The sequence below is a fragment of the Trematomus bernacchii genome, unplaced genomic scaffold (genome assembly GCF_902827165.1).
Source record: "Trematomus bernacchii unplaced genomic scaffold, fTreBer1.1, whole genome shotgun sequence".
Lineage (NCBI taxonomy): Eukaryota > Metazoa > Chordata > Actinopteri > Perciformes > Nototheniidae > Trematomus > Trematomus bernacchii.
Genome location: NW_022987636.1, coordinates 140911 through 154112, shown reverse-complemented (window position 1 = coordinate 154112; position 13202 = coordinate 140911). Strand labels below are relative to the sequence as shown.

General features: G+C 43.1%; 1 protein-coding gene across 1 annotated transcript in view; it reads right to left on the bottom strand.

Annotated features, from left to right (window-relative positions):
- The window catches only part of myo15b (myosin XVB), a 70512-nt gene extending 57913 nt beyond the window's left edge, over positions 1–12599 (bottom strand). The window contains exons 1-14 of the mRNA XM_034133125.1: positions 11992–12599; positions 10512–11907; positions 10140–10316; positions 8527–8591; positions 8204–8267; positions 7710–7819; positions 7470–7544; positions 6261–6354; positions 6063–6166; positions 5888–5951; positions 5547–5660; positions 5288–5449; positions 5009–5122; positions 4858–4916 (exon numbers count right to left, since the gene is read on the bottom strand). Coding sequence (XP_033989016.1) covers positions 4858–4916; positions 5009–5122; positions 5288–5449; positions 5547–5660; positions 5888–5951; positions 6063–6166; positions 6261–6354; positions 7470–7544; positions 7710–7819; positions 8204–8267; positions 8527–8591; positions 10140–10316; positions 10512–11907; positions 11992–12599 — 3206 coding nt within the window. The remainder of the gene's footprint in view (positions 1–4857; positions 4917–5008; positions 5123–5287; positions 5450–5546; positions 5661–5887; positions 5952–6062; positions 6167–6260; positions 6355–7469; positions 7545–7709; positions 7820–8203; positions 8268–8526; positions 8592–10139; positions 10317–10511; positions 11908–11991) is intronic.
- Between the last annotated feature and the right edge of the window lie 603 nt (positions 12600–13202).

Sequence of the window (13202 nt, the reverse complement as noted above, 5' to 3'; positions counted from 1 at the left end):
TCTTTTGAATATGTGGCCCTTCAGCTGAAATGCTCCTCTCGAGCTCTGTTCCTAAACATCTACAGACCACCCAAATACTGTGCAAGCTTTTTTGATGACTTACTGAACTGCTGTCTATAGTGCGTATTGACTTTGACCGTCTAGTCATTGTTGGTGATTTTAACATCCATGTTGACAACCCCCAGGACAGAGGGGCTAAAGAACTGTTTTGTGTTCTTGATAACCATGGACTGACTCAGCATGTGGCGGAGCCCACGCACAATAAGGGGCACACTCTGGACTTAATTATCTCAAAGGGTTGAGGTGACTGATGTTGCACTCTCTGATCATTCATGTGTTTTCTTTGAGAGCTCTATTTCTGTTCACAAAAATGTTCAAAAAGAGGTAACCACAAAGCAATATTTAACTGAAAATACTAGGGAAATGTTTACTCAGAATTTTTCTTCCACACTTGCCCCTGCTAACATCTCAGTAAATGAGCTAGTAGATCATTTTAATTAAAAAATGTAAAATGTTATAGAGGCCATTGCTCCAACTTAGGTAAAGGAAGTGACTGGGAAGAAAATATCTCCATGTAGAAAGGCCATGACCGTGAGAACAGAAAAAAGAGAGTGTCGAAAAGCTGAACGCAGGTGGCGAAAAACAAATCTCCAGGTTCATTTTGAAATCTATAAAGAGAGACTTGGCTTTTATCATTTGGAATTGAAAAATGCACGACAGTCTTTCTTCTCTGACATCATTGCCAAAAACAAAAACAACGCACGTGCCTTGTTTGCTACCGTTGACAGACTAACAAACCCCCCTGTGTCAGTAGCCTCTGAATTTCTATCCACCAGGGCCTGCAATGAATTTGCTTTCCTCCTTCACTGACAAAATTCAGAAAATTAGACAAGCAGTCAGTGCCTCTGTATCAGGTACAGCAAATGTGTTGTCCCTGTGTCCACTTAAAATCACCATGACACAATTCCATCGGATTAATGATAAAAACCTAGAGGACATTATTCAACTTCTGAAATCCTCCTCCTGCTGCCTTGATATTATTCCAACAGGATTTAAAAAAAAAAATGTCATTGCATGGCCTGAGATCTACTTCATATAGTAAACAAGTCTCTTCACTCAGGTGTTTTTCCTAAAAACGGTAATGCTTCAGTAATGAACAATTACAGGCCCATATCAAACCTGCCATTTCTAGGTAAAATCATTGAAAAAGTAGTAATTTCTTGCATTTAAATAACTGTTTTGATGTGTTCCAGTCAGGCTTTTGTCCAAACCACAGCACTGAGACTGCTCTTGTAAAGGTCTTCAATGACATCCACTTAAACACAGACAGTGGCAGAACTTCAGTGTTAGTATTATTAGATCTCAGTGCTGCGTTTGACACTGTTGACCACAACATATTACTAGACCGACTGGAAAACTGGGTGGGACTTTCGGCAACAGTTCTAAATTGGTTTGAATCCTACTTAAAGGACAGAAAAAACGTTGTTTCTATAGGTAAATACACATCTGAGTTGACAAATATGACATGTGGGATTCCTCAAGGCTCCATCTAGGGGCCTCTTCTCTTTAACATCTACATGCTCCCACTGGCTCAGATAATGAAAAACAACAAAATAAGTTACCATAGCTATGCGGATGACACACAAAGGTACGTAACCATTTCACCAGGAGACTATGATCCAATTCAAACACTAAGTAAGTGCATTAAACAAATCAATGACTGGATGTGTCAGAACTTTCTCCAATTAAACAAAGATAAAACTGAGGTAATGGTTTTTGGAGCCAAGGCAGAACGTTTAAAAGTTAGCGCTGAGCTTCAGTCTGCAATGTTCAAAACAACAGATAAAGCCAGAACTCTAGGTATAGTCATGGACTCTGACCTGAGTTTCAACAGTCACATTAAAACAATTACTAAATCAGCCTACTATCACCTAAAGAATATATCTAGGATTAAAAGACTTATGTCACAGCAGGATTTGGAAAAACTTGTCCATGCTTTTATCTTCAGTAGACTCGACTACTGTAATAGTGTCACTGCAGGTCTCACTAAAAAATCTATTAGAAAGCTGCAGCTAATTCAGAACGCTGCTGCTCGAGTCCTCACTAACACTAAGAAAGTGGATCACATCACTCCTGTTCTGAAGTCTTTACACTGGCTTCCTGTGTGTCAAAGAATTGATTTCAAAATATTGCTGCTGGTTTATAAAGCACTGAATGGTTTAGGCCCAAAATACAGTTCTGACCTGCTGCTAAATTGTGAACCATCCAGATCTCTCAGGTCTTCAGGGACTGGTCAGCTCTGGTCCCCAGAGTCAGAACTAAACATGGAGAAGCAGCGTTCAGTTATTATGCTCCAAATATCTGTCCAAACTCCCAGAAACCTGCCGGTCCGCTGCAACTCTGACTACTTTTAAATCCAGGCTGAAGACTTTTCTTTTTGCCGTGGCTTTTAATTGATATATTCATATCTTAAACTGCACTGTAACTTTTATTATCTTTGCTTTTTATCTTTGCTTTTAAATGAGTGTTTTTAAATGTCATTTTATATCATTGCTTTTAAATGAGTGTTTTTAGATCATTTTATAATATGTTTCTTAATGCTCTTAATGTCTTTCATTTTTGTAAAGCACTTGCCTTGTGTTGAAAGGTGCTAAACCTGCCTTGCCTTGCCTTACAGCCATACCAAGAAATGGCTTAGCCCCACCATGAACAATTATGTTAAAGTAAGCAAAAAAAAGTTCACCAACTCGCGCCGAGTACATTTCACAGACAGCAGCTAGTAAGATTGATTTCGGCAGCCACTTGTCTGGAAATGCCGAAGACTAGAAACGGTTTTGAAAACGTTTGTCACGTAGTGATCGTCTTCTCAATAAAACATCTTTGATAATGTCTTCTGGCCAATCAGAATCACGATAACGGCATGGTGTTGTTGCAGGAAGTCCCGACGGAGAATAATTTTGCGGTAGAACTTCTCTTTATATATCCATGCATGGATACAACATTACGTGTTGATAGAAATCAACATGTAATGAAATAAGACCCCACGGTTTGATGATTGATAGGTGTGTCTGTGTCTTTCATTTTGACACACAGAACAATGGGGGATATCCACCCTTATCCACAATGTAAAGTAATTCACACAGCCTCTTCCCTCTTCTCTCTGTGAGGAGCAGCAGGTTCAGCTTTCAGAACAAAGTAACAAAAAAGGCATTAATTCATTATTTTTTAGTACCAGAATCAGAATGTGTATCCCTCCAGACCCCCCTGCAGGGGTTGGGTTTTCAGCAAGTCAACTTTTTCACATGTGGGGAAATTGTAGGATTGGCTCCAGTTCGCCCTTTTTATTTACTACAAGACAAATGTGCCTTTTTATTTCATACAGTTCAATTTGGATTGAGACAGGGAAATAATCTAAACCTCACGCGTGGCGTTTCACTGTCAAGGGGGGCGATATAGCGTGTATGTAATTACATTGCAAATACTGACTTGAGCCCCACCACTGTATAGGTTAGCCCTACCATAGATTACCCAACACAAATACTCTGGAGCCGCCACTGGGCGCCTTTCAAAGCTCTCAAGGACACCTTACAGAGCATAATTAAAAACAAGCAACAAAGAAGGTCAAACAGTAATTCGAGACTTAAAAAGCAAAGACTTAAAAAGCAAAGACTTAAAAACAACAATCAGTTTAGAGGAATTATGATATAGAATACGCCAGTTTAAAAAGGTGGGTTTTCAGGCAGGATTTGAAGGTTGAGAGTGAGTCCATATTGCGGATGTCTTGTGGGAGAGAGTTCCAGAGATGGGGGGCAGAGTGGCTGAAGGCTCTTGACCCCATGGTGGTCAGGCGGGCAGAAGGTACAGTGAGTTGGAAGGCAGAGGAGGATCGGAGAGCACGAGAGGGAGTGTAGGTGTGAAGGAGTTCAGAGAGATATGGAGGTTCAAGAGTGTGAAGGGCCTTGAAGGTGAGGAGCAACATTTTGAAGTCAATGCGGTATTTAACGGGGAGCCAATGGAGTTATTGAAGAACCGGAGTGATATGAATGATCAATGGAAGGAGTTCTGGTAATGATACGGGCGGCTGAGTTTTGGACCAGTTGGAGCTTACGCAGAGATTTGTGGAGAGGATGGAGTTGCAATAATCAATACGGGATGTAAGGAGGGCGTGGATGAGAATGGCGGTGCTGTTGGGTTTGAGTGACGGGCGGAGACGGTTAATATTGCGGAGGTGGAAGTAGGCAGATCGAGTAATGTTGTTGATGTGAGCTTCAAAAGATAGAGTGCTGTCGAGGATGACACCCAGACTCTTAACTTGGGGGGAGGGGGGGACTGTGGAGTTGTCAATGGTAAGGACGAATTTGTCAGTTTTGGAGTGGACTTGGAGCCAACTAAAAGAACCTCGGTTTTATCATTGTTTAGTTTGAGAAAGTTGGATGAGAACCAGGATTTGATTTCCAGTAAGCAGTCGGAAAGGGTAGTGGGGGGGAGAGTGGAAGTGGGTTTGGTGGAAAAATAGAGCTGGGTGTCATCCGCGTAACAGTGAAATTGGATTGCGTATTTTCTGATGATATGGCAGAGAGGTAGGAGGTAGATGATAAATAGGACGATTGGTGCGACATGAGAGGGAGGGGAGTCCGTAGAGGAAGTTCTTGATGTATCTACATTTCACAAATCACCTATAATGGTGAACTTTAGGTAATAACCAAAAGGACCTTCTGAAAATGTATGGAAGAAGCTGGATCAACAAATGACAGGAACACTTTGTCCAGGTAATTAACTTCAATTTTGGTTTGGGAAACGTGACTGCTATTTGTGCTCACATCCAGTCTGTATGCACATCTGAGGAAATGTCCTCACCTGGATTCTATGGCACTTTCCACAGACAGAGGGCAGTAGATCCTGTCGTAGGTCGTCTCCTGTGGACCAGAAAGTTAATCAGTGTTCTCACATTCAGAAATATGGATGTCAACTCAACATGAGGCATGCCTGATCCATGAGGGAGACTCACTGTGACTCTGTGAGTGATGACAGTCTGCAAGGCCTCAGAAGAAATCTGCAACAGAGAGCCGACCCTCCTGGCCTCCGCCTCGCTGAAGATCCGCGCCACCTCAAACGACTCGCTCTGAAGCAGAAATGATGTATGATGTCAATATCCTATCTGTGTAATTCTCATTGCCTCCCCCCCCCCCCCCCACACACACACACACACACACACACACACACACACACACACACACACACACACACACACACACACACACACACACACACACACACACACACACACCTCGTAGGAGCTAAAGCAGACGTTGCCGAGCTGCAGGATGGAGGACAGGATGGCCCAGATGGTGGAGATCTGGTCAGCGTGCAGGCCGATGGTCTCAAAGCACTGAAGCATCAGCTGGAAGTCCTGCTTGTCCTGCTTACCCTTCAGCTCACATGCACCACCCTGGAGGAGAAATTATATATGGGACATGTATATCGATAGGAAAACATGACATTACAAACAGCAGAGATGGAGAATAGTAGGAGGAGGAGTGTGGTACTTGGTTCAGGTAGTAGTAGGTCTCGGCTCCTTGCAGGTAGAGCTCCTGTTTGTCCCAGTCGTTCATCCCCGCCAGCAGCTCATAGAACACGTGGAAGTTCCTCTCCTCATGGGCCTGCAGGGGAGGGTAACAGAACGGAGGACCTTCAATAAACAACAGCAGTAAACCACACATACAAATCTGTGGTTGTGTTGTTTACTTATTTACACTCCAACCCATTGGAAAGAATGTTGAAATGAAATGAAATGAGAGAAAAGGTAACCATATGCCCTATGCTTTCTGAAAACAACCAGAAAGTCTGTCTGTTTGAGCACACAGCACACATCAGTCAATGTCCTCACCTGAAACACAACCCTGGACTTCTCCAGGAGATATTTGGACAACGAGGTTCCCACAACAACGCCACTGTCAACCAAGATGAGAGACAGACGACACATAAAAAAAGAACTCACCCAATGTCTTCAGGGGGGCAACAAAGGAACATGAAAAGATATGTCTACCATCAGGGGAACTCACTGGAGAATGTGGATGTGGAGGTACTTGCCGAAGCGGCTGGAGTTGTTGTTGAGGATCGTCTTGGCATTCCCGAAACTCTCCAGGATGGGAAAGACCTCCATGGGCTGGAGGAGATAGAAATATATCAAATACAAAATGGGTGGAAGACTTTACATTTAATTAAATTGTTTTCTTTTCTAGTTTTCCTCAGATTCGTACCTGTCGCAGGTTGTTGTTCCTGCCCTGGTACATGGAGCTGAGGTAGTGTACTATCAGCTTGGTAGCTTCAGTCTTCCCTGAACCACTCTGGCCACTGCACAAGAATTAAGATTACCATGAATATGTCACAGCTTAAAAATTAGGTGAAATCGGCTAATTGTTTATTGTATACTATGTACCATGAAATATGACTCAAAGTGTACAGCGATGCTGGCAGATCAGTGCTGAGCTAAATCCTGACATGAACATGATCACAATGACTTTAACATTAGCATGCTGATGTTGAGCAGGGGTTAAAAAAAACCTCTTGGTGTGTATGGTGGAATCCTTCTTCATGTATTATATCTCTGCCTTTAAGGAAGGAATGAACATGCACATCTTTATATTACAATTTAAACAGGCATATAGTTTCATTTTTCAAAACGCTAAGTCATTTCCTTAAACAGATGGCCACTGTATATCTAGGGTAATGATAACTGGAACAGGAGGATATAGAGCATTTGTGTGGGACTGTTTTCAGTGGTGGGTAAATCCACATTTGGTTCATTTGGCAGTAGGACAGTGTACAGTGTGTGCTCATGGGGATGAAGGGAGATGTCACCTTGTAAATCAGAGTGGCTCATTGATGTGTTTAAAAGATGTTTTAACAACAATAGAGCTCTGTGGCACAGAGAAAAAGAATACTTGCTACCAGCCTGGACAGTGTACAGTATATGTGTGTGTGTATGTGTGTGTCTGTGGACATTTTGTGACCTCAGTGCATCTACATCAAAGTCAATCGTCACCATGCTGTACAGGTGTGTATTTGAGATCAAAATGAAGACAAAATGAGTTTGCAGATGGGTGAGGTTTCAGCAAGGCTGCCAGAAGGAGGGGGGGGGGGGGTGTAGGTAGCAGGGAAGGGGCCATTGGCTTCCATACATCCCTGGCCTGATTTGGCCATGTCTGTGGTATAGGATCCCTTAGTTGGATAGTCTCATGTTATTACATGCATTCATTGATGTTTTGGTATTTGTATTGCATGAGGGCCATAAGAAAACTATCAAACATAAACAGCCTAAATATTTATAATATGTCTCTGTATTATAGAGGTTCGGAAAGAGCAGGTTTTAAAGTTTAAACCCCAGGCCGGTAAGGTCAAACCGAGAATTGTGTGTAAACCTCATTGAAATAAATGATACATTATGATATTGGTGTCCTCGTCAGTACCTGATGATGATGCACTGCTCCTGTGTGGAGGCCTGAGACTGACTGAAAGCAGCGTCAGCTATGGCATACACATGGCTGAAGCATAGAACAACACAGGGTCAAACATTAGGACAGAATAACGTCAGGCAGAGACGTTCCGATGGGTTTAAACCTTTGAGGAGAAACATTCTGATAGCTCTAATTGAAATGAAAATGAAACAAAGAAAGTGGATGCACACAGTGTGGGAAGGGTCTGCTCACGGGGGGTTTCTCTGCTGCTCTTTGCCCTCGTACTTGAGTCTCAGCTCCTCTGTGTAGATGTTAAGGGCCTTGAAGGGGTTAATGGACAGCATCATGTTGCCAATATAAGTCTGGGGAAAAGAAAAGGACATTCAGATAATAAACACTAAAAGCATTATTGTTGTACCGTTTTAGGGCGGGGGGGAAACAGTCTGAAACAGATATTTATCTCTGATTTAATTTGGTTGTTGCTTTTTATGTATCTACAATATCTTATCCCCCTCACTAGTTTTTTGTGCAGATTTCCACTATGTCTCATTGACCTTCTCAGTTGATGGAATTGGTTTGGTTTTTTAGCTCACTTTATTCTGTGTATTTCTAATATATTTAAACTATTATTTTGAAAAACCTCTTTATTCTAAATGTGTTGTTGCAGTATGAAGGTATTTCACACATATAATATAGCATTAAGCCTTTGAGGTGTTTGAGATCATAGTGTGAGGACAGTAACTCACATAGATACAGTCACGGTGGAACCTCTTCTTCAGATTGAGAAGCACGGAGCTCTCACACACCTCCCTAAGAGACAGGTTCAAACAGTGCATATTTATACTGAAGGAACTGTGTGTGTGTGTGTGTGTGTGTGTGTGTGTGTGTGTGTGTGTGTGTGTGTGTGTGTGTGTGTGTGTGTGTGTGTGTGTGTGTGTGTGTGTGTGTGTGTGTGTGTGTGTGTGTGTGTGTGTGTGTGTGTGTGTGTGTGTGTGTGTGTGTGTGTGTGTGTGTGTGTGTGTGTGTGTGTGTGTGTGTGAGAGAGAGAGGGGGGGAGGGAGAAACTCACTCTAGCTGGGACAGGTCCTCCACCTCATCCACCTCTACAGAGGTTTTGCTGCCAGGCATCACCACCTAGAAAATGCAGACATGAGAAGCACTGAGGATATACATATTAAAGCTCACCACGTCCATTTGAACCCTCCCTTCAGTCAGTACCATGAACTTCAGATAACTTCGCCCTTACCTTCTGTCCACAGCCATCTTCTAGACTGGATTAAATGAAATGAAATGAAGTAAATGATCCTTCACCAGAGAGGGTCCTTTATGGTTTAAGAAGTGTTTTGTTTGTTCTGCCTATGGTCCTCTCCACACCTGACTTTTCCACAGCAGGTAACCAATCTTCTCGCAGCAGTTGAGCAGTGATAGCTGATATACTGCAATCTCATAGGTGTGTGTTATGCTCTATTGTATCAGCACAGACCAGGAAATAAATTAACCAGCAAGTCTTTTATGTCCTTTTGTCTTCTCTGCACACCGCCTAAAAGTGATGAGGTAGAACTGATATGCTGACATTCTGACATAAGAATGTTGTCTTATTTATTTATTTTTACACAAAATCTTTTTTGTTAGATTCATTTTATCATTCAGTTTCTTTTTTCCTTTTCGCTGTTAACTGGCTGTTTTGGTAAAAAGCTCCCAAAGCTATAGGCTACTAGGGCATTGCTCAAGAGCTGATACTAACTGGGAGTTCCAGGTAAGGGTTGCCGGCAGTGCTGTCAATAAGGATTGGTTAGGCTGATGTATTGTAGTATAACAATAAAATAGACTACAACAGTTTACAACTAAACGTATATCAATCAGGACAAGCCTTTAAACTGTCCTTTCAATAGATCTTTAAAATGCCCAACTTTACAGCAGAAATAAACATGTTTACAGCCCAATGAGTACAATTCTAATGTCATCTTATTTATGTTAGCACTAATTAGCATGTAGCCTAGCAGGGCTCGTAACTTGGCTTGTTAGCTTCACACATTGTACTACAAACTCTAAGTTGGCTGTTCTTTTTTGTCCGGTGAATACATTTTTAAATAAGGCTGCTAAAGTTTTCCCAATTAATGTTACACAAACTACTGATGCATCTATCTAACTAAGCTAGTTTAGCTAGTGCTAGCTACAGTGGGAAAACAAGAGAAGAGCCACCTACCAAAGTCTTACAACGTTCTTTGTTCAAGGTCTAACTATTATAAACCCTGGGTTAAGGTTATGAGTTTATATGTCTTTGCTTCAATTACATTTCTGCAAAAAGTGATTCATTGCTGTTTTTAGTAATCCAATGAGTTTACCACGATCAGGACGCCTGCTCTTTAGATTCTGCACAAAGGACTCACTGACAGACGGTAATAACACGTAAGGAATTATCCTAGCAAAAGACACAAACTGAAACACAGATGTGTCTGAGTGGAAAATGTTTTAGTATAAAACAGATTTTGAGGTTTGGATTTGACTATTGGGAAGTTCAAGACTTTATGACTCCAAAAGTGTCCCGCTAAAAGAAGAAGCGGAACATGGAAATAAATGACAGAAAGCCCCGGATTTCACAGGTTTTCAGTTAAGTCAGAGTCCAAGCAATATAAACATTGCTACAGGTGATGGCTCTTTTTCATAATGCGGTATCAATACCTGTGTGTTGTTCAATCGACTCTCCAGCATGTCCTGGGTGGGGTCCTCTGATTCCCAGGGGCCCCTGCCATTGTGAGCAGGGACGGTCCTGGCCTGGCCCATATCATCATAAACTGTCCACTTGGTTAGCTTCTCCACTGTTTGGTGGGGCAACAGGTTCTCAGCACGCAGCCAATTCTGATCCCACACACAGCAAAGAAAGAAAACTGATCTCAAAAGAGTCTTGAATCACGCAGATTGTACTAAATGTTGTCACACACCCTCTTTTGTTAATTCTCTATGACTTGTACAAGTGGCATAGTGAGGTTTTATATTCAAAATGTCATAACAGAGTTCTAATGAAAAGCCTACCACCAGAAAAGTGACACGTACCTGAGGGTCCCCACTCATCCGCGGGTTACCTGCCCAGTGCACCTCTGATTGGGCGATCGTATATATACCACCCTCACCCATCAGCTGGGCCACTTCCCTGTCTGCCTCTTCTTCATACAAGGACCGGACACCTGATATCACAGCACCTGCCTCCCCATTTTGAAATTGAGTGGTGGACCTGGGAATCCCAGCTGCAGCTTCTCTCTCTGGGTCTGGCCCCTTGACCCGAGTCGGACCACCATTGATTGTTCCCCCTGACAAGGACATCTTAGTCAGGTTGATCTTGGAGGGGTTCAGTTTTCCTCTTGCAGCCTGTAGCACATTCACTCCATCTTGATTGTCAAGGACTGCTCTCCTGTTTCTATCCTCAGTGTTGGATGATGCCTCCGGTGCACCACTGGACCCAGGGCTCCTCTCTGACACATCTGTACCTGCCAGTAAGGCTCCTGGCAAGGTCTTCTTGATGGACTTCAGGAGGCTGAGATCTGGTTTAACAGGGAGCACCAGCCTGGCACCTGGTTTTGGGGGTTTTGGCAGTGATGTAGTGGGTTCCCCTGGTGGTCCAGTGGCACTTGAGGCAGTAGCGGGTCCAGCAGCTGCCTGGGGCACGTTGGCTGTCTTTGCCTTGCCCAGTTTGTTCATCCTGGGGAATACCACCGCGTATTTGGCTTCTACTTCTTTCTCCCCAGCTAGGACCGCATCCTCCCCTCCGTCTCCTGCATTTTCCACAAGGCTGGAACTCTCTTTACCCATTTTGTCCACAGAGGAACTCTTTTTTTTCTGACTGGCCAGGCTGGTTTTACTGGCAACTCTCATGGCCATCCTATGTTTGAGAATATTGCCCTTAGCTTTTCTGGGCCCTTGCTTCTGTTTTATGGTCCGAAAAGATAGCCAATGGGAAACACCGATGGCTTTAGTCCAAGCGGAAAGCTTCTTTTTCATGTTTAACCCCCGGGGCATGTTTTTCTGAAGCCAACCAGACATTCGGTGAAGAGTGGTCATACCTTTTCTTCGTGCTATCAAACGTTCCATGGGTCTGCTGGACCCCACATCAATGGCCTCACTCTCGGATGAATCCTCTTCCGGTTTGGATAACATCTTATTTGCTTTATGCTGGAGAGATGACATCTTGACTTTGCCCAAGAGCAAGCTCTGTGGAAGCCCTTTGACGACACGTCCAGCGTCCTGCTGTTCTTCCACCTTCAGAATGTTCTTGAGGTCTTTACCTTTTTCTTTGAGAAGCATCATTCGGTTTTGGCCTTTGATGGCTTTGGTCAATGTCGATTCAGCCTCCTCCTCCTCCTCTTCCTCATCTGGGTCAGTTTCTTCAGGAGCATCTTTCTCATGAGTACTTTTTCTTTTACCTTTTGGTGATTCAATCTCCTCCGTTGCAGAACTGTGTTTTTCCTCTTTCTGTGTTTTAGTCTTTTTCTTTTTCTTCTTTTCTTCCTTAGCCTTTTGCTTGGCTTCCTTTGCTAACCTCTTCTTCTCTGCGCTGGCTCTCTGTTTCTCCGCCTTCTCCGCCTGCTTATCTGCCTTTGTTTTTTTGTACATCTTGTTTTTCGGTCCTTGAGCAAGCTTCGAGGGATGTGGAGCCTGTCTGCGTCGTCTGCCGCCTTTATCAGCTGTTGGCTTTTCAGACTTGTCCTCATGGGTTATCTCGTCTTCCTCGCTCTCATCATGGATAGCCTTCGGACATACTTTAACTTCCTTCTCTCTCTCCTCTTCTTCTTCGCTGGATGTGGCCGGTTGACTTGAAAGATCTTTGTCCGATTCTTCGGTCTCTGTCCGGTCTTTATTTCTTTGAGTATCTAACGCCTCAGCCTCCTCCTCAATGCTGTCCTCACTCCCAAGTGTCTCAGATGGCTCTTCGTCACTTCCCTGCTCCTCCTCTTTCTCATCGTTACTCATTTCCTCTTCAGTGACCTCCGCTGAGTCTTCTGTATCACTTTCAGAGTCCTCCTCCTCACTCGCTGACACTTTCACACTTCTCTTGTTATCAGGCTTAGGGGGGAGTTTCTTGTTGATCCTTCCTTGTATAGTTGCTTTTGGTAAGGGCTTGAGTTTGGTGGTCTTCTGTATGCCCATCTTACTATCTTTGTCATGTTGAGTTTGTGATATACTTTTTGCAGTTTTGCCATTTCCTAGTGTGCTCCCAACTTGTTCTTTTGGTCCTGTACTTCTTGTTTGACTGTGATCTATTTTATTACTTCTGTGGCTCTTCACTTCCAATGTCTTGCCGTCTTCTAGAGTTGGTAAATCCCCTCTAACTCTTTGTTTCACACTCGGCTCTTTAGAGGGAGAATGTGATGCTTTGGAACCATTCTGTCTCACATTTTTCTGCTGACTTTCTTTTTTTTCCTTCTGCTTCGTAGCATGTTTTTTACCTTGGGAGTTCACCTGTGACATGCTACTGTATCAGTTCTTCAGAGATGAAATGACCTAGGGTACAAACACAATATAAATTGTATTTATTTTGTCATTTGAAGGCAAGTGTTGAAATCTATCAACAACACACTTTGATAAATAAGTGAGCCACTCAATAAAAAGAAAGATGTAGGACTGTAAGTTGAGTAACACGTCTGTCAAACTCAGTGAAACCAGGTCCTTGGCTCAATCTATCAGCATCTAGACCAGGTTACACACTTGAAGTCCCTGATCCTCGTTCTGAGGTTAAAGACACCCAGGTCA